The sequence below is a fragment of the Coregonus lavaretus genome, assembly GCF_964263955.1.
Source record: "Coregonus lavaretus genome assembly, chromosome: 2".
Classification (NCBI taxonomy): Eukaryota; Metazoa; Chordata; class Actinopteri; order Salmoniformes; family Salmonidae; genus Coregonus; species Coregonus lavaretus.
Window position 1 is genome coordinate 4,019,095 of NC_139989.1, and position 18,514 is coordinate 4,037,608.

Genomic DNA, 18,514 nt, shown 5'->3' on the forward strand with positions numbered 1-18,514 from the left:
AAATGGAGATGGCCTTAATGTTTCTGCCCTTGCTCTCACATACACCATAATGGGAGAGATACAATGTTTCTGCCCTTGCTCTCACATACACCATAATGGGAGAGATACAATGTTTCTGCCCTTGCTCTCACATACACCATAATGGGAGAGATACAATGTTTCTGCCCTTGCTCTCACATACACCATAATGGGAGAGATACAATGTTTCTGCCCTTGCTCTCACATACACAATAATGGGAGAGATACAATGTTGTGTCCTCTAACTATCTCTATGATTTAACCAGGTCAAATAATCAGTCTACACTTTACAGTACCTTGCTATAGGCTGGTTTAAAGTCAGGTGTGTGTCGACGCAATTCACTGTTCCAACCTCTTCCAATCAGGAACGAACTAAGTGCAAATGTAGGGTGATGGCTGAATAAAATCACGAAGCAGGTGTCCAATATTAATTTATAAATCATCAATATTTCACCAAAATAATGAAAGTACTTAGACCTGAAATTAATTTAGGCTATTACTGAGCCAGACTTTGCTTTCCATTTTGTTCACTTTCCATTGCGTGGATTGAAACACCCCTGTATTATCCAACAGTGGTATCGTCCATTAAAATATATAGTCCTCAGGTGTGTCAACCCATGTAGGCCGGTAAACGACCTGCCTGCTCGGTTTTGCATTATCAAAACGCCGGCATTGCTACAATTAAAGATGGGGGAAAGGATACAAGTACAAAAAAGCTTTATTTGTTCTTTTGTCAACTGCAATGCCACCTTTAATAAATCATGGAAGTTAGATGCCCATCTTTGCAAACACACAGGTTTGGTGAGTATCTATCCTTCCCAGCTGGCCTCTTTCAACAGATGGTCCAAAACAGGTCTTGAATTTTGAATTTCTGTTAGATCAGATAAATGAGCAGCCTACTGAGTTTCATTTGACTACTACATCAACGTGAATGAATGTCTGCGGGCAGAAACACATGGGGATTTTAGTATTTGTTACAGAGGGATCCATGATGGTGATGTTTCTCTTCGACAGAAACCCTTCTCGTGTGAGAACTGTGACAAGAGCTTCTGTACCCGCTACCAGCTCACCAGACATGGGCTGAGCCACAGTGGAGAGAAGCCATACACGTGAGTATGAAACTTCACAATCCTAAAGGGCAATGGTTCACGGTCACTGACCGGTTGTGTATGAGCCTGGATGACTGATGTTTCTGCCTTCAACAATGTTTCATTGTTGCCTTTCCAAATGATTTGGCCAGACAGTCAGTTGGCTAAAGCAAAGAGACTGGCACCAAAGGTAGGGTTTAGTTGTAAATGGGTTTTGAACCAAATGTTACTGAATGAACTTAAGTAGTAGCCTAACCATTGTGCTGAGTCATGCAATGCATCAATCCTTTAACCTTCCCTCTGGTCTCCCATCTGTTCCTGTGTGTATCTGCAGGTGTCTGGCTGCAGGATGCTCCGAGGCCTTCGTCACACATGCCAGCATGAAGAACCACATGGCTCGTGTTCACCAGCACCAGGAGAAGCACTATAAGGTTGGCTAAGCCGAAATAAGAGTGATACCGTGTGGTTTAGTCTGAAACAAAGCACTGAAAAAATCGTTGACATTTTCCTTACAAGACAGAATGTTTAATAAATTGCATTTGACTTTCCTCTACCGCTGCTTGAAATTTGAGACAAAATATCCACAGGAAAGTGTTTACTTGTCTCTTTAGTGCACCAGTACTGAAGTTGCAATTTCTATAGACTTGCCCATGTGCAAAGCTATGTAAACACCTGTTAGTATGCGTGCATGTACTTCTGTCTTGTGCACGTGCCTTCGGTCATGGGCCAACCTCTTGATTGCAACAGGTAGACCTGCTTCTTGACTGTTTAATATTTTCCTGTGGATTGTCTGTCTAAAATTTCAACCAGCTGGATGACCAACACCACAGACAATATGCAGAGTAAGTTAAAATAATTGTAGTCCACATTCGTGACAGACAAGGGCCGTTTAGTTTTAATGTGCATGGCGTTGCCTACACGGTTGACGGCATTGCCACGTTTCATGACTAAACCCTGAGGCTCACCTTCATCTCCCGATTGCCTTACATTTCACTGATCTAAACAGGATATCTTGAATGCCTCGAGACTTCCACTCAACCAGTTTTGTGGGTGAGGAAGTGATGGTGATGTCTGACTACGACGAAAGTCCTGCTCATTATCATTTATCAGATGTTTGTGAGATGCTGTGATTTGTGTTCCGTTTTAGTGTGACCACGTGGACTGTGGGATGGAGTTCAAGAAGAAAAACAAACTCAATATACACAAGATTATACACACACAACTGCTCCCCTTTCAGTGAGTATGACACACTGGCCTCTACAAGAGAATGTAGGCTCTACCACATCGGGCTGAACTCTGACCCTTTCCCACAGGTGCAACTTTGAGGGCTGTAAGAGAGAATTTGCTGCTCCCGGACAACTAAAGCGCCATGAGAAGGTGCACAAAGGTGAGCCCTGGACCTGCCACACCCATCTCCTAGTCTTCTCAGAGGTCCTGTAGATGTAAGCTTGTTTTATCTAGCCATATTTTTTCACTCCCAGGTTACCCCTGTGCTGTCGAGGGCTGTCCATTCCAGGGGAAGACTTGGTCAGAATATCAGAAGCACAGGAAGGCTGTGCACAGAGGTATGTAGGCCCTCAAACAACGAACACACCACCCTCTTAACTGTGCTCCAACTCTCATCCCTTTGCATTGTCTTGTGAACTCTCACATGGTCCTAAATGATTATATTGACTTAAAACTGATCCAATTGTAAAGTCTTCACTGGTTGTGTTCAGTCAAGCTGCAGTGCGATCGCTGCAGTAGGATGTTCCTGGCGGCATGGTTCTTGAAGCAGCATCAGCTGCGGGTTCACTCCGGTGCGCCCAAGAGGGTGTTCCAGTGCTCCGAAGCTGGGTGTGGGAAGACTTTCACCACACACTTCAACCTGGAGAACCATGTCGTGTCAGACCACGAGGGCAAGAAGCCCTTCTCCTGTACCCACGCAGGCTGTGGCAAGAGCTTCGCTATGCAGGTGAGCTCATGGGACATGACTCGAGTTACAATATGGTATCCTATCACTTCTAAAATAGTTTTGCATAACTCAATCTGGCTCTTTCAGTGGAATATTTGGTGTCAAATGATGTTTTATATTCCTTAGGAGAGTTTGAGACGACACCGAGTGGGTCATGACCCAGAGAAGAAAAAGCTGCAGGTACACCACCGGTATTGTTTGGTATATGGGGGATGAACAGCATCCCTTCATGTAATGTTATAAATACTGCTATTTTCCTTTGCAGAAGGTACGCCCTAAAAAGAGCAAGCCGTCGCGTCAGAAGACTGAGTTGGCGACAGCATCCACACAGGCTGAGACCAGCAGACTGGCTGACAAACTCCATAACACCAGCTTGGGCAACTCTACGCCATAACACTGCTTGGGCTACGCCACACTAACACTCCTGCTCTGACCTGGACTGGTCCATCAGAACCATGGGGGTGTTCTGAAACCTGTGGAACAGGAACCTATTCTTTGCTCCGTGTCAAGTATTTTTGTTCAGTTAGTTTTCAGGAGCAAAATCTTTCAGTTATGTATCAAACACTTATCAAATAAATCCTCACTACTGCATCTCTGGATTATTGTCAATGGTGGTTTAATGCACTATGAAAGGACTTGTCATTTGCTAGAAATGTTGAGCAATGAGATCTGATCAAAGGACACTGTGCAAATGGCGTGAGTCTCACAAATGACGTGTTCACTTTCATAGCATGTTATGAAGTCTGGTCCTTCATCCTGGGAAGTGTGAGGACTGGGCCCAAAATCTATCTTCTCCAGCAGCGGTTCTTTTACAGTCAAGTGAATTTGGTAAACAAATTAAATGGCTTATTTGCTACGTGTGGCTTATTTAAGACTAGAAGTTTCATGATTAGGTTACGAGTGTACTGATAAGTAGGACACGTGACATCCCAGCAACTTTGAGGAAAACACTTTCTATCGATGTTGTGGCTTTTCACTTGTCTCTGCCCTCAGTGGCTAGAATGGTCCCATCTGCTCTTGCTCTGACTGCCTTCCATTTTAAGGCTTTTCATTCTTAGTGGCCACTAGGTGTATCTGTTCAATATAATGGCTAATCTGTAGGTGGGGTGATGGTGAACAAATAGCAGTGTGTGCTTGAAATGCACCACTCAGGGTGCTCACAGAACACTGAATGAACACATCCAGGTGCTGAAATGACTCCTAGCATATGAAAGTGTTTTCCTCTCAGTATGAAGATGTGGAGCCAGGCAGAGGTGGGTAAGAAAACGGACTCAAATGCCCTCTGTTGGAAATATTTATCAAACTGCAGAATTCACACGTAGAAAACCCTAGGGAGCTGATGGCTGGGCCGTCACAGTGTTGAGGCCTAAGGCTGCGTCCAGGGGGTTGGGCCCCCAGGGCGTGGCAGGTATCCGGTAAGGCCTGGGGTTTATTCAGGAGAGAATGGGTGAATGTTTTATCCCGTTTTCTCCTGAAAACCCTAGAAGCAACGCTTAAATGTTTCAGACAGAAATACATGGCCTAGAGCTGATCTATATAATTCTACATGGCAGAGAATCTTATCTGTTCTATGCCGTGAAATTCTAACGTTGTGGCCACCTGAATACACCCCTGGTATCTACAACTGCAGTCCAGTGAAGAGAAACAGTCCAGAGACTATGTACTGTCCTTTAACAGATAGTCCCACTCTCCCTGAGTGGGAGTGAAGACCGATAACATGACCATATGACCACAGCAGTCTGTTTGATGTGGGGCTGACACAGTCCAGCTTAGTATCAAGTGATCTTCCTCCGTAGGGCCCGGTTCACTCTAGACTGGTTTGATGAAGTCTGATTTGGCCCGGGTTACAGTAGGTCCGATCTAGAACAATTTCAGTATGGCATGATTTCGATGCAGTCTAGCATGATTGGGCCCTAGTTAGATCCAGTCTACAGTAATTTCAGTACGGCATGATGCTATGCCAGGCTGCCAGGCCAGGAGACCACGGTGAGAGCCACTCTGCTACGCTGCTCCTTCAGCATGGGTACCAGGGCTGAGTGGCTCATACCAGCCGTAGACAGTCCATTAACCGCCACTATCATGTCCCCACACCTAGGGAACAGAGGGGACACATACGGGAACAGAGAGGCACATAAACATGGATGGACGATATACAGTAGATATACACCAGTTTATTAGGTACATGGGTCCTCAGATCCTCAAAATGTTCTACAGCTGCACCATCGAGAGCATCCTGACTGGTTGCATCACCGCCTGGTATGGCAACTGCTCGGCCTCCGACCGCAAGGCACTACAGAGGGTAGTGCGTACGGCCCAGTACATCACTGGGGCCAAGCTTCCTGCCATCCAGGACCTCTATACCAGGCGGTGTCAGAGGAAGGCCCTAAAAATGGTCAAAGACTCCAGCCAGCCTAGTCATAGACTGTTCTCTCTGCTACCACATGGCAACGGTACCGGAGCGCCAAGTCTAGGTCCAAAAGGCTTCTCAACAGCTTCTACCCCCAAGCCAAAAGACTCCTGAACAGCTAATCATGTCTACCCTGACTATTTGCATTGTCCCCCCCAACCCCACCCACACCCCACCCCCTCTTTTAAGCTGCTGCTACTCTGTTTATGATCTATTCATAGTCACTTTAACTCTACCCACATGTACATATTACTTCAACTACCTCGACTTACCGGTGCCCCCGCACATTGACTCAGTACTGGTACCCCCCTGTATATAGGCTCCCTACTATTATTTTATTTTACTGCTGCTCTTTAATAATTTTTGTATTTTTATTTTTTACTTATCTATTTTTTACTCAACACTTTTCTTTCTTAAAACTGAATTGTTGGTTAAGTGCTTGTAAGTAAGCATTTCAATGTAAGGTCTACATTGACCTTAGAACCTGTTGTATTCGGCCCATGTGGCAAATCAAATTGGATTTGATTTGATTTGATTCATGCTGATGGCAGAGTCAGGATTTGGCGTAAGCAGCAGGCACGGTACAGGCTGGTGGGGGTGGTGTAATGGTGTGGGGAATGTTTTCCTGGCACATGTTAGGTCCCTTGATACCAATTGAGCAACGTTTCCATGCCCCGAAGAATTCAGGCTGTTCTGGAGGAAAAGGGGGGTCAAACCCGGTACTAGATGGGTGTACCTAATAAAGTGGCCATGTGAGATAATAAGATAATATAAGATGTACTTTATTGTCCATTAACTTACAGAGAACGGAAATGTGTCTTTATGCTCATAACCCAACAACATGACTGACGGCTTACTTGAGGCGGCCATCGTAGTATGCGGGCGTTCCAAGGACAATGGTCTTGATGAAGAATGCCTGGTTGCTATGGTTTTCCTCGTATCCCCCGACGATGCTGAAGCCCCAGCTCCCAGGGTGACTTCTACGCAGAACAATCTCATGGCTACTGTGAAGGTAGCTGAGATAGAGAGAATACAGAGAGAGAGAGAGATGGATGGAGAGAATGAGTCAGTGTTTTAGTGAGAGGGAGAGAGACAGGAGAAGGAAGAAGGGGGGAGATAGAGGGTGAGCCAGGTTTAGTGAGAGAGAGAAGAGCAGGGAGAGAAATAGGGAAGGAGGGCAAGAGAAAGACAGATGGGTAGGGAGGAAACAGAGAGAGACAGATGTGGAGGGAGGAAACAGAGAAAGACAGAAAAGGAGGGAGGAAACAGAGAGAGACAGATGGGTAGGGAGGAAACAGAGAAAGACAGAAAAGGAAGGAGGAAACAGAGTGAGACAGATGGAGAGGGAGGAAACAGAGAAAGACAGAAAAGGAGGGAGAGAAACAGAGAGAGACAGAAAAGGAGGGAGAGAAACAGAGAGAGACAGAAAAGGAGGGAGAGAAACAAAGACAGCAGAAGAAAAGGAGAGAGCGCTAGAAAAAAGGAGGGGTGAGTTTGAGGCTGCTCTCTGTACCAGCCTAAGAAGGATGAATTGTGGAGAGACGTTGGGGATGTCACCACATGTCTCTCAGTTGATAATCCTCACTACAGCTGTTAATGTTTACAGCATAGTTCTGGACAACACACACACAAACATAACGCCCCGTATGGACCGCCTTACGTAACACACACACCCTGGCCCACACGCATACCAACATACACACATAATAGTGACACATGACATGAGAGACATATACAGTGAGGGAAAAAAGTATTTGATCCCCTGCTGATTTTGTACGTTTGCCCACTGACAAAGAAATTATCAGTCTATAATTTTAATGGTAGGTTTATTTGAACAGTGAGAGACAGAATAACAACAACAAAAATCCAGAAAAACACATGTCAAAAATGTTATAAATTGATTTGCATTTGAATGAGGGAAATAAGTATTTGACCCCTCTGCAAAACATGACTTAGTACTTGGTGGCAAAACCCTTGTTGGCAATCAGAGGTCAGACATTTCTTGTAGTTGGCCACCAGGTTTGCACACATCTCAGGAGGGATTTTGTCCCACTCCTCTTTGCAGATCTTCTCCAAGTCATTAAGGTTTCGAGGCTGATGTTTGGCAACTCGAACCTTCAGCTCCCTCCACAGATTTTCTATGGGATTAAGGTCTGGAGACTGGCTAGGCCACTCCAGGACCTTAATGTGCTTCTTCTTGAGCCACTCCTTTGTTGCCTTGGCCGTGTGTTTTGGGTCATTGTCATGCTGGAATACCCATCCATGACCCATTTTCAATGCCCTGGCTGAGGGAAGGAGGTTCTCACCCAAGATTTGATGGTACATGGCCCCGTCCATCGTCCCTTTGATGCGGTGAAGTTGTCCTGTCCCCTTAGTAGAAAAACACCCCCAAAGCATAATGTTTCCACCTCCATGTTTGACGGTGGGGATGGTGTTCTTGGGGTCATAGGCAGCATTCCTCCTCCTCCAAACACGGCGAGTTGAGTTGATGCCAAAGAGCTCCATTTTGGTCTCATCTGACCACAACACTTTCACGCAGTTCTCCTCTGAATCATTCAGATGTTCATTGGCAAACTTCAGACGGGCATGTATATGTGCTTTCTTGAGCAGGGGGACCTTGCGGGCACTGCAGGATTTCAGTCCTTCACAGCGTAGTGTGTTACCAATTGTTTTCTTGGTGACTATGGTCCCAGCTGCCTTGAGATCATTGACAAGATCCTCCTGTGTAGTTCTGGGCTGATTCCTCACAGTTCTCATGATCATTGCAACTCCACGAGGTGAGATCTTGCATGGAGCCCCAGGCCGAGGGAGATTGACAGTTATTTTGTGTTTCTTCCATTTGCGAATAATCGCACCAACTGTTGTCACATTCTCACCAAGCTGCTTGGCGATGGTCTTGTAGCCCATTCCAGCCTTGTGTAGGTCTACAATCTTGTCCCTGACATCCTTGGAGAGCTCTTTGGTCTTGGCCATGGTGGAGAGTTTGGAATCTGATTGATTGATTGCTTCAGTGGACAGGTGTCTTTTATACAGGTAACAAGATGAGATTAGGAGCACTCCCTTTAAGAGTGTGCTCCTAATCTCAGATCGTTACCTGTATAAAAGACACCTGGGAGCCAGAAATCTTTCTGATTGAGAGGGGGTCAAATACTTATTTCCCTCATTAAAATGCAAATCAATTTATAACATTTTTGACATGCGTTTTTCTGGATTTTGTTGTTGTTATTCTGTCTCTCACTGTTCAAATAAACCTACCATTAACATTATAGACTGATTATTTCTTTGTCAGTGGGCAAACTTACAAAATCAGCAGGGGATCAAATACTTTTTTCCCTCACTGTACATCCCAATACCGAACACACTCAAACACAATCTCCACAGATGACTTCAGGTGGATCTCAATAGTCTAAAATGTATTCCTTTCCTCAGCTTCACCTACACTAACATGAAACCACTAAATAAAGTCAAAGCTATACTTTCACACAAACTCCCAATATCCCAAACACCCCAAATGAGTCCAACCCAAACAGGTGTGTGTGTGTGTGAGGGGTATCTTCTCTGTACCTTGGCAGGCCGAGCCACATGACCCAGGAAGGGGACCAGGAGGAGTCGTAGTCTGAGTTGTGTGTGTGGTGGTGTGGGGGCAGCAGCTGGTCCTCGGGGCTCTGGCCCTGGCCCGGCTCCTCCACCATGCTGACCTCCAGCGCCCTCAGCTGGATGGAGGGCGATGCAGCGCTGGCCTTCAGGGTGCCCACCGCCTCGCTGTGGCTCAGGTAGGTCAGGTCCTGGCTGTTGATACTCAGAAGGATGTCACCTGGAGGGGATGAGAGTGTGGGGGGCAGGGGAAGGGGGGGGGGGGGTAGAAGGAAAGAGTGTGAGAGAGAGGGAAAAGAGAGAGAGGGGCAGCAGGAGTGGGGGAAACAGAGGGAGGGATAGAAAGATAGAGGACAGAGAAAAACTGTTAGTTAGGGACAAATAGTCCTGAGAGACATTGACCTCTGAGACTACAGCTGAAGCAGATAATGAGCACGGGAAGAGAGCCAAACCAAAAACTGACAACTTGAATTAGGCCTTGAGAATAATATTGGAAGCTCCCACTGGATGATGTGGGCCATTGCTCACCTCGTTTGATTCGTCCATCACGTGACAGGCAGCCATGTGGTTGGACGCTGGTCACAAAGATGGGCAGCTCGCCGCTCTTGCTGCCCCGCCCCCCCGCCACAGTCATACCCAGAGATTCATGAGGCTCCTTCTTCACAGTGATGTGTTTCTCCTTACAGGTCACACACTGGGACAGGTCCTACACACACACACACACACACACACACAGACAAACACACACGATAAGAGAGGTCAGTGTACACATTGGGAGAGGCCTCCAGCATACAAAGATACACATGAACAGACACAGTCAGACACACACACTCCCCTCAGGTGTGTGTACTCACTCTGTGGGTGCTGGAGCGGGCCAGGTGGGCGCAGGTAGGCACTGGGCTGGGGCTGGGGGAGAAGCTGTAGTGGTGGTGGTGGTGATTGGGGAGGAAGTGGTCATGGCAGTACAGGTCTCTGTTGGAGGTGGAGCTTGGTGGAGAGGTAGGCTTGCTGGGCCGGCCAATCAGTAGAAATACTCTCTCGCCACTGGCCTGTAGTCAACAGGGAAAGGGAGTAGGGTTAGGCATGAGCCAAGAGGAACTGTCCCAACTCACCGTTTCAGAAACACTGTTTCAACCCTAGCCTTACCTGTATGATCTGAGCAGCCTGTTCAGGCGTGCCGTGGCGTAGGTCCTGTTCATTGACCGCCAGCACGCGATCGTTACTACACAGCCTCCCGTCCTTGGCCGCTAAGCCGCCGTCCAGCAGGTCTAACACAAACACCCCCTCCTCGTCCGTCCTCCGCACCAGCTTGATGCCCAGCTGCTCTGACGAGTCCCGCTTGTGCAGGGTGATCCTCAGGCTGGCAGGGCTGGATGGGGTGCTCTCTGGGGTGGAGCAGGGGGCGTGAGGCACAGAACGGGTGGTGAAGGGGGGCGGGCGAGAGGTGCAGCGGCGCTCCCTCAGGACAGTGAGCTGTAGCATGGCACAGGGGCGTGCAAACGTGGAGCGGGCAAAGTTATGGGGCACGTTGCTGATGTCTACACTGTTGACCTGGGAAGGGGGAGAGAGAGAGCAGTTAAAGGGATACTTTGGAATTTTGGCAATGAAGCCCTTTATCTACTTCCTCAGAGTCAGATGAACTCATGGATACCATTGTTATGTTTCTGCATCCAGTATGAAGGAAGTTAGAGGTAATTTTGCGAGCCAATGCTAACTAGCATTAGGGCAATGACTGGAAGTCTGCGGTATTTACTAGCATTCTAGCAGTTACCATAGACTTCCAGTCATTGCATCAGATATATTAGAGAAAGGAGGAGATAGGAATCCCATTGGACAATGAATGGAGGAACGTATAACACCTCACCCAGCAGACTGTCGACCAATCGCATTCACGTAGTCATGCTGCGTCACGAGGTTGCTAAGCTAATCGTCATGCAATCCCTTCTCAAAGTCAGGTTCGAGAAACCTGCCTATTTTCCTTGAAAGTACGTACTGTCACGATTGCAAAGCTATACGATATTACAGAGAACAAGTGAACTATCTCACATCTCTGAAAATATTTGTAATGTTGTACTTCTTGTTGACTAAATTCATGCTAATGTTGAGTTTTGGAGCTAGTGCACAATTGACTCCCATTCACTCCTTGAAGGAGAGCTCTCCTTGTCCCAGAATCTCCCAGAATGCACTGCGTGGTCCATGGACGGCGCATAGGCAACGTATACAATGGCCGTTAATATGATTCCAAAGGAGCTTCCCATCTCCTTAAATGTATCTCTGATTGCATCTACTAGCATGCTAGCAGTTACCATAGACTTCCAGTCATTGCGCCAACGCCAGTTAGCAATTGTGCTAACGCTAGTTAGCAACTTCCTTCAAACTGCACGCAGAAACATAAAAATGGTATCCATGAGTTCATCTGACTCTAGGGAAGTAGATAAAGGGCTTCATTGCCAAAATCCTGAAGTATCCCTTTAAGAGAGGAGGATAAGAGAGAAGGAGGAGGAAAGAGGGGTGAAGTGTTCAGGAAAAGGAAGGGAAGAGGGGTGAAGTGTTCAGGAAAAGGAAGGAAAGAGGGATGAAGTGTTCAGGAAAAGGAAGGAAAGAGGGGTGAAGTGTTCAGGAAAAGGAAGGAAAGAGGGGTGAAGTGTTCAGGAAAAGGAAGGAAAGAGGGGTGAAGTGTTCAGGAAGGAAGGGAAGAGGGGTGAAGTGTTCAGGAAAAGGAAGGAAAGAGGGGTGAAGTGTTCAGGAAAAGGAAGGGAAGAGGGGTGAAGTGTTCAGGAAAAGGAAGGGAAGAGGGGTGAAGTGTTCAGGAAAAGGAAGGAAGTGTTCAGGAAAAGGAAGGGAAGAGGGGTGAAGTGTTCAGGAAAAGGAAGGGAAGAGGGGTGAAGTGTTCAGGAAAAGGAAGGAAAGATGGGTGAAGTGTTCAGGAAAAGGAAGGAAAGAGGGGTGAACTGTTCAGGAAAAGTAAGGGAAGAGGGGAGATAGAAGAAAGATCACAGCCATGCAGGACCTGTAGTATCTGGTCCCCGGCCAGAAGCCTGCCATCTCGAGCAATGACCCCGTCACGGTAAACTTCCTGGATCACCACGTTGATGAGGGGCGTCTCGTTGCCCCCGACGATGCTGATGCCCAGTTCTACATATGGGTTGGAGCGGTGGACCTCGATGGTGGTGATCTCACCCTCTGGAAGGGATGGCAGCTTCACACAACCTGGGAGATACACAGGGACATGTAAGCACATCAATCTCTAATATTCATAAATGTTTAGATTCAAGGCATTTAGAGAGGAAGGTTAGGGACAGGAAGTCAGATGGAGGAAGTGATGTAATACCCTCTTCAGCGGAGAGGGGCGGGGACTCGGGGCAGTCCCACCCTGAGGAGGCGGCGCTGGCGGTGCGGAGGAGGTGGATGCAGGGGTTACTGAGGGGTCGCTTTACCCTGGGCACCACACACTCCAACCCTACCACACCTACACACAGAGAGAGGGGTTAGTAACACACACACACACACACACAGACACACACATACACAGTTGTTACTCTCACTCACTGTCCTCCTCAGTGCTCTCCTCGAAGGCGGGGTTGTCCAGTCCAGGCTCGTCACTCCACATGGGGACACTGCTGCTGGCGGCGGAGGTGCCACCAGGGGGCAAGGGGGAGCTCTCCTCCCGCAGGTCTGTCTCCGTCTGGGGGGACCTGGGTGGGCTGGTCACCATGGCTCCCTCCTCCCCGTGATCACATGGTGGGCCCTGTAAATTGGTCTGCTGAGACCGCGTCCCTGGACACCTGGACACAGAGAGAGAGGGATATGGGGGGGGTTATACAACTGGCCAATGTTCTCTCTAAGCTGCTCGCGTGAGATGCACGAGATTAAACTTTCTAGAGTTTTTCCCATTAGTTAACACTATCAACGTTTCCCTTTACTGTGGGAATTCTGATCGAATCAACGCAATATTAGCCACTTTCAATGCAACATACCAAAAACAAAACGAACTATGCAAGAGGTAGTATGCAAAACTAACTATGCAAGAGATTTAGTTGTAGGCAGAACGCATCGGAGTAGGATTCTATTGCATTGACAGGCACAATTCAAGGCCGGTGCGCCATAACCAATCAGAGCTGCAGTAGGCCTATATGAAAATAGACCATTTCCATATATGGGGGAGTGATCGCTTCCTACAACAGCACAAAACGTGTGCATTTCCAGACATCTTTGAAAAGCCAGTCAGGTAAAGAGCTTTTTTTTGTCTTAAAGGGGCAGTGTTGTATTTTGAGACAGGCTTGAGTAAGCTAAGTAGCCAATAGGCAGAGGGTAGCATAATTTGTCTAATTATCTGTAATAATGGTATGGGACTAATGATGCATTTTATTTTGTAAAGGGGTTTCTTGCATCAAACAACACAACAACATTTTCAGTCACCTCCTTGTCTGAAGGACAAGTGGATAAACAGGTTAATGTCAAGCCCTGTATGTTATTTTCAAAAGTCTCATGGAATGTAGGGCTACATTGAACACCACACATTGGCTGCTAGTGTAGGCTGAACGATAGACCAACTATTTCCATGTTAAAATGTTATGGGATGCATTTTCTCCATTGTTTTTGAAGTAGGCCACTCTGGTAGGCCTACATTATGATCAAATTGCCACAGTAGCCTACTTGACCACTGTTAAAACTAACTTAAAGCAGGTACAGCCTCAATGTTCACAGTAAACGCTTGCCTGAAGTTGCACAGAATTTTCACAACATTAAAATTTGCGCTCAGCAGGCCTGAAATTTGCTCAGTGCCGAAAAGAATGAGAGGGAACATTGCAACTGGCTGCACATATACTGAGCTGACATACGTTTCACACACATGCTGTATGCATGAAAAGATACACAACCTGCCACCATTGAGTTCAGCTCATAAACAGGTACAACAGAAAATATCAGGAAACCTATTGCATTGAAATAGAGCTGTGTTTCTCAACCCCTGGTAGCAGAGGTCCCTGGGATGTTGCCGACCAGGCCCTCCGAAGGACGTTCCAAGTGCCCTGGCATGTTTCTGTTCTACTCTAATGGGTGCGGCAGTGTCCAATCCCTGACTTTAAGGAAGCTGTAGGACCATAAACAATGTTAAATGTCCAAGCTGACAGACACCCAATTCTGTCTCTCATGATCTCATCCCGTCCTTAGCTCCATTCCTGTTGTAGGGCTGGGGAAGGGGCACTAACCACGTGGATCTGGGCCTTACTCTAAAGATGCTATAAGAACAGAGCAAAGAATGCACAGTCACAAAACAGACACCTCAGAGAGACCTCATTAGGGACCACTTAGAATGAGACAGATCTCACCTGCCAGAACATGAATGCCCAGTGGGAAGCCATTTTGGATATGCTTGTCCAGCAGCTGAGGAGAAGTTGTAGTGGACATCTAGCCTTAGGCTTTGTTCAAATACTTTGAAAGTTATCCTTCTATCCTCCCTTACTTCCTTCATTCATTGAGGTAATCACTGATTGACATTGTTGGCAATCTCATTGGTATCACCAATCACACCTTGGCACATCATTGATGACTTTGAGGGAGGAAGGAAGTAAGAGAGGATGCACTTTAAAATAATTAGAATTAAGCTATAGCGGACACTGGGCCAAAGGCTGGACTGGACAGTACAGGGCAGAGAGGGCTAGGGAAGGGGTGGGTGTCCCGTGCCCAGACAGCTGACTCAGGGAAAGCCTGTTAGTGTTAACAACAGCTCATTAGCCTTAGCTCGTTAAGGTAAATCTCCCCTGAGACCCGGACGTTTAGCAGCTATAACCTTAATAACCACGCATCAATACAGCAATGGAGAGTTTCCCTAGGGATAGCTACAGAATGTGGAATACAGCAAAAGTTGGCATTCATTTGGTCTAGTCCAGAATCAGTCCAGAACCTCACACAGTTCAGTGTAGCCTAGTAACCAGTATGTTCCAGCTTTATCCAAATCCTTTGTTGTTGTCATGTCACAGCAGGAGTCAGGACAACAACAAACGGGTTGGTAAGATACATCTCTACACAGTAATTGCAATGTATGTCCTATTCGCTGATTCAAACACTACAAAGTTCAGCATCAATTTATCACATCTTAGAGGCCAAATTCTACACTGTTTCAACCGACATCTACACATATTTTAGTACTTTACACAACAGACCTCACTCACTGCAGATATAGTAGCTACATACACCAACACATCTCACAGCTACCACTAGCCTGCTGAGCTCCCCACCAGCACACACACTGAGCTATGTGTGTGTGTGAGGCTTTGTGGGTTGATCACCCAATTAGAGAGGCGCTAGAACAGCCAGATGTATTACCCTACTACCGAACTCACCACAGGTCAGGGTTGCCCTTGGCAGTGTCACAGAAAAAGTGGTTGAACAGGTCTCTGGAGTTGAAGTTTCCCAGCATGGTGGAAGTCAGAGGACACGTAGCCTCCGCCGGACAACACATGACCAAGTCACTGGCTGGTAATCCCCAGTCACACGACCAGGGATGTAATAACCACTGTGTGGTCTCCCAGGGGGGAGCTGCTTGTAAGAAACAGGTCTAGCATCAGTTGATCATAGTCAGCCCTAACCTTAAAGGTCCAATGCAGCCGTTTCTATCTCCATATCAAATCATTTCTGGGTAGCAATTATTTACCTCACTGTGATTGTTTTTAATTAAAACGGTAAAAAATAAACCAAAATAGCTTCTTAGCAAAGAGCAATATCTTTTGCTAGGGTCTGTCTGGGAGTGGTCTGAGTGGGGAGGGGGTAACTGAAAACTAGATGTTATTGGCAGAGAGGTTTGGAACTCTTTTTCTTATTGGTCTATTACAGTGGGGAAAAAAGGTATTTAGTCAGCCACCAATTGTGCAAGTTCTCCCACTTAAAAAGATGAGAGAGGCCTGTCATTTTCATCATAGGTACACGTCAACTATGACAGACAAATTGAGAAAAAAAATTCCAGAAAATCACATTGTAGGATTTTTAATGAATTTATTTGCAAATTATGGTGGAAAATAAGTATTTGGTCACCTACAAACAAGCAAGATTTCTGGCTCTCACAGACCAGAAACAAAATTGTAGACCTGCACCAGGCTGGGAAGACTGAATCTGCAATAGGTAAGCAGCTTGGTTTGAAGAAATCAACTGTGGGAGCAATTATTAGGAAATGGAAGACATACAAGACCACTGATAATCTCCCTTGATCTGGGGCTCCACGCAAGATCTCACCCCGTGGGGTCAAAATGATCACAAGAACGGTGAGCAAAAATCCCAGAACCACACGGGGGGACCTAGTGAATGACCTGCAGAGAGCTGGGACCAAAGTTACAAAGCCTACCATCAGTAACACACTACGCCGCCAGGGACTCAAATCCTGCAGTGCAAGACGTGTCCCCCTGCTTAAGCCAGTACATTTCCAGGCCCGTCTGAAGTTTGCTAGAGTGCATTTGGATGATCCAGAAGAGGATTGGGAGAATGTCATATGGTCAGATGAAACCAAAATAGAACTTTTTGGTAAAAACTCAACTCGTCGTGTTTGGAGGACAAAGAATGCTGAGTTGCATCCAAAGAACACCATACCTACTGTGAAGCATGGGGGTGGAAACATCATGCTTTGGGGCTGTTTTTCTGCAAAGGGACCAGGACAACTGATCCGTGTAAAGGAAAGAATGAATGGGGCCATGTATCGTGAGATTTTGAGTGAAAACCTCCTTCCATCAGCAAGGGCATTGAAGATGAAACGTGGCTGGGTCTTTCAGCATGACAATGATCCCAAACACACCGCCCGGGCAACGAAGGAGTGGCTTCGTAAGAAGCATTTCAAGGTCCTGGAGTGGCCTAGCCAGTCTCCAGATCTCAACCCCATAGAAAATCTTTGGAGGGAGTTGAAAGTCCGTGTTGCCCAGCGACAGCCCTAAAACATCACTGCTCTAGAGGAGATCTGCATGGAGGAATGGGCCAAAATACCAGCAACAGTGTGTGAAAACCTTGTGAAGACTTACAGAAAACGTTTGACCTGTGTCATTGCCAACAAAGGGTATATAACAAAGTATTGAGAAACTTTTATTATTGGACCAAATACTTATTTTCCACCATAATTTGCAAATAAATTCATTAAAAATCCTACAATGTGATTTTCTGGATTTTTTTTCCTCATTTTGTCTGTCATAGTTGACGTGTACCTATGATGAAAATTACAGGCCTCTCTCATCTTTTTAAGTGGGAGAACTTGCACAATTGGTGACTGACTAAATACTTTTTTCCCCCACTGTAACTAATTTACCGCATGGCGATGTCACCAGGCAGGCCAAAACTCCATCCCACCAAAACAGGCTGACATTTCAGGTGGTCTTTTCAAACAGCTCTTACACTAAAAGGGCATTGTCATACTTTTCACAATTTCACAGTATTATTCCACCTCATAGTGTGGAAATATATAGCAAGCACAGGAAAATCATGTTTTTGATTGCACTGGGCCTTTAACCATTACAGGGATGAAGCTATATCTGACCCTCTATCGGTGGTTAGGGGAAACGTCTTCCCATACGGCTCTTCCCATAAGGCGTTTTCTAGACCCCTCCCTCCGCCAGGAGTGGTGTGTGCATGCATGCAATGGATGTGTGCGTGTCTTTGCATGCGTGACTCCACTCTACCTGTGTTTCAGGTGTGCGTGTGTGAGTGACTCCACTCTACCTGTGTTTCAGGTGTGTGTGTGTGAGTGACTCCACTATACCTGTGTTTGAGGTGTGCCTCCAGGTCACAGCGGGGCATGCTGAGGCTGCAGGCCGGGGCCAGGGGACAGGACACAGACAGCTTGTCAAGCAGCTTGTGCACCAGGATGCTGCTCCGCCTACACACCTGCATATGCAGCTGTGTCCGGTCCAGCGGGCAGAAGTCCCGCTCCTGGAGGAAGCTGTGGAGGCAGCGGGCACAGAAGGTGTGTCCGCAGGGTGTGTCCAGGGGCTGGACCAAGGGCTGCAGGCAGATGTGGCACACCAGGTCATCGTCCACCTCCAGGCGGTAGTTATAAAGGTGGTTCTCCCAAGCCCGGTGGATCTGACCACACTCTGGACACAAGGCCTCCAGCACGGGCTCCACCGGTACCGCCGGACCCACCTGGATGGATGGGGGAAAGGAGGTGTTGGATGAACATGGAAGTTGAATAGAACAGCTTGATTTAATGAATCCCAGAGAAGGTAATTAATAGGTTGTTATGATGCAATTACCATGTAATGTGTTTGAAATACAAGGTAGATAGTGGATTGGAGACAATACACACACACACACACACACAGATATGAAGAAATAAACAGCAAAACAAAACATCTGTTATGTGCTGGCCTTTTAATGCTAGGTTCACTTCACCCACCTCCCAGCCGGGGCTGCCCATGTCAGGACCAGGGCTCCAATCGCCAGGCAAGGATTTGGCACAGTCGTAACTGGGGTTACAGG

At 46.8% G+C, this 18,514-nt stretch overlaps 2 protein-coding genes across 2 annotated transcripts in view; one reads left to right on the forward strand and one right to left on the reverse strand.

Moving 5' to 3' along the window:
• The first annotated feature begins 513 nt into the window (after positions 1–513).
• On the forward strand, positions 514–4,244 carry LOC311104929 (transcription factor IIIA-like). Its single transcript, XM_084146915.1, has 9 exons — positions 514–819; positions 1,033–1,127; positions 1,441–1,537; positions 2,254–2,342; positions 2,420–2,493; positions 2,588–2,671; positions 2,825–3,060; positions 3,187–3,240; positions 3,326–4,244. The coding sequence occupies exons 1-9, from the start codon at positions 706–708 to the stop codon at positions 3,452–3,454; spliced, it is 972 nt and encodes a 323-aa protein (XP_084003041.1). The 5' UTR covers positions 514–705; the 3' UTR covers positions 3,455–4,244.
• Positions 4,245–4,338: 94 nt separating this feature from the next.
• Positions 4,339–18,514, reverse strand: part of LOC311104923 (ligand of Numb protein X 2-like) — an 18,048-nt gene continuing 3,872 nt past the window's right edge. The window contains exons 2-12 of the mRNA XM_084146901.1: positions 18,432–18,514; positions 17,796–18,178; positions 12,611–12,846; positions 12,393–12,530; positions 12,072–12,271; positions 10,208–10,612; positions 9,916–10,110; positions 9,590–9,767; positions 9,032–9,281; positions 6,325–6,483; positions 4,339–5,151 (exon numbers count right to left, since the gene is read on the reverse strand). The exon at positions 18,432–18,514 is cut by the window's right edge and continues 110 nt beyond it. Coding sequence (XP_084003027.1) covers positions 5,016–5,151; positions 6,325–6,483; positions 9,032–9,281; positions 9,590–9,767; positions 9,916–10,110; positions 10,208–10,612; positions 12,072–12,271; positions 12,393–12,530; positions 12,611–12,846; positions 17,796–18,178; positions 18,432–18,452 — 2,301 coding nt within the window. The 5' untranslated portion in view covers positions 18,453–18,514 and the 3' untranslated portion in view covers positions 4,339–5,015. The remainder of the gene's footprint in view (positions 5,152–6,324; positions 6,484–9,031; positions 9,282–9,589; positions 9,768–9,915; positions 10,111–10,207; positions 10,613–12,071; positions 12,272–12,392; positions 12,531–12,610; positions 12,847–17,795; positions 18,179–18,431) is intronic.

Bases quoted from the DNA above. Each gene is read 5' to 3' on its own strand.
- LOC311104929 (XM_084146915.1), top strand. From the start codon at position 706: ATGGGGGAAAGGATACAAGTACAAAAAAGCTTTATTTGTTCTTTTGTC. The intron at 820-1,032 runs GTGAGTATCTAT...TCTCTTCGACAG, and splicing joins TTTGCAAACACACAGGTTTG to AAACCCTTCTCGTGTGAGAA. The intron at 2,494-2,587 runs GTGAGCCCTGGA...TTTCACTCCCAG, and splicing joins CCATGAGAAGGTGCACAAAG to GTTACCCCTGTGCTGTCGAG.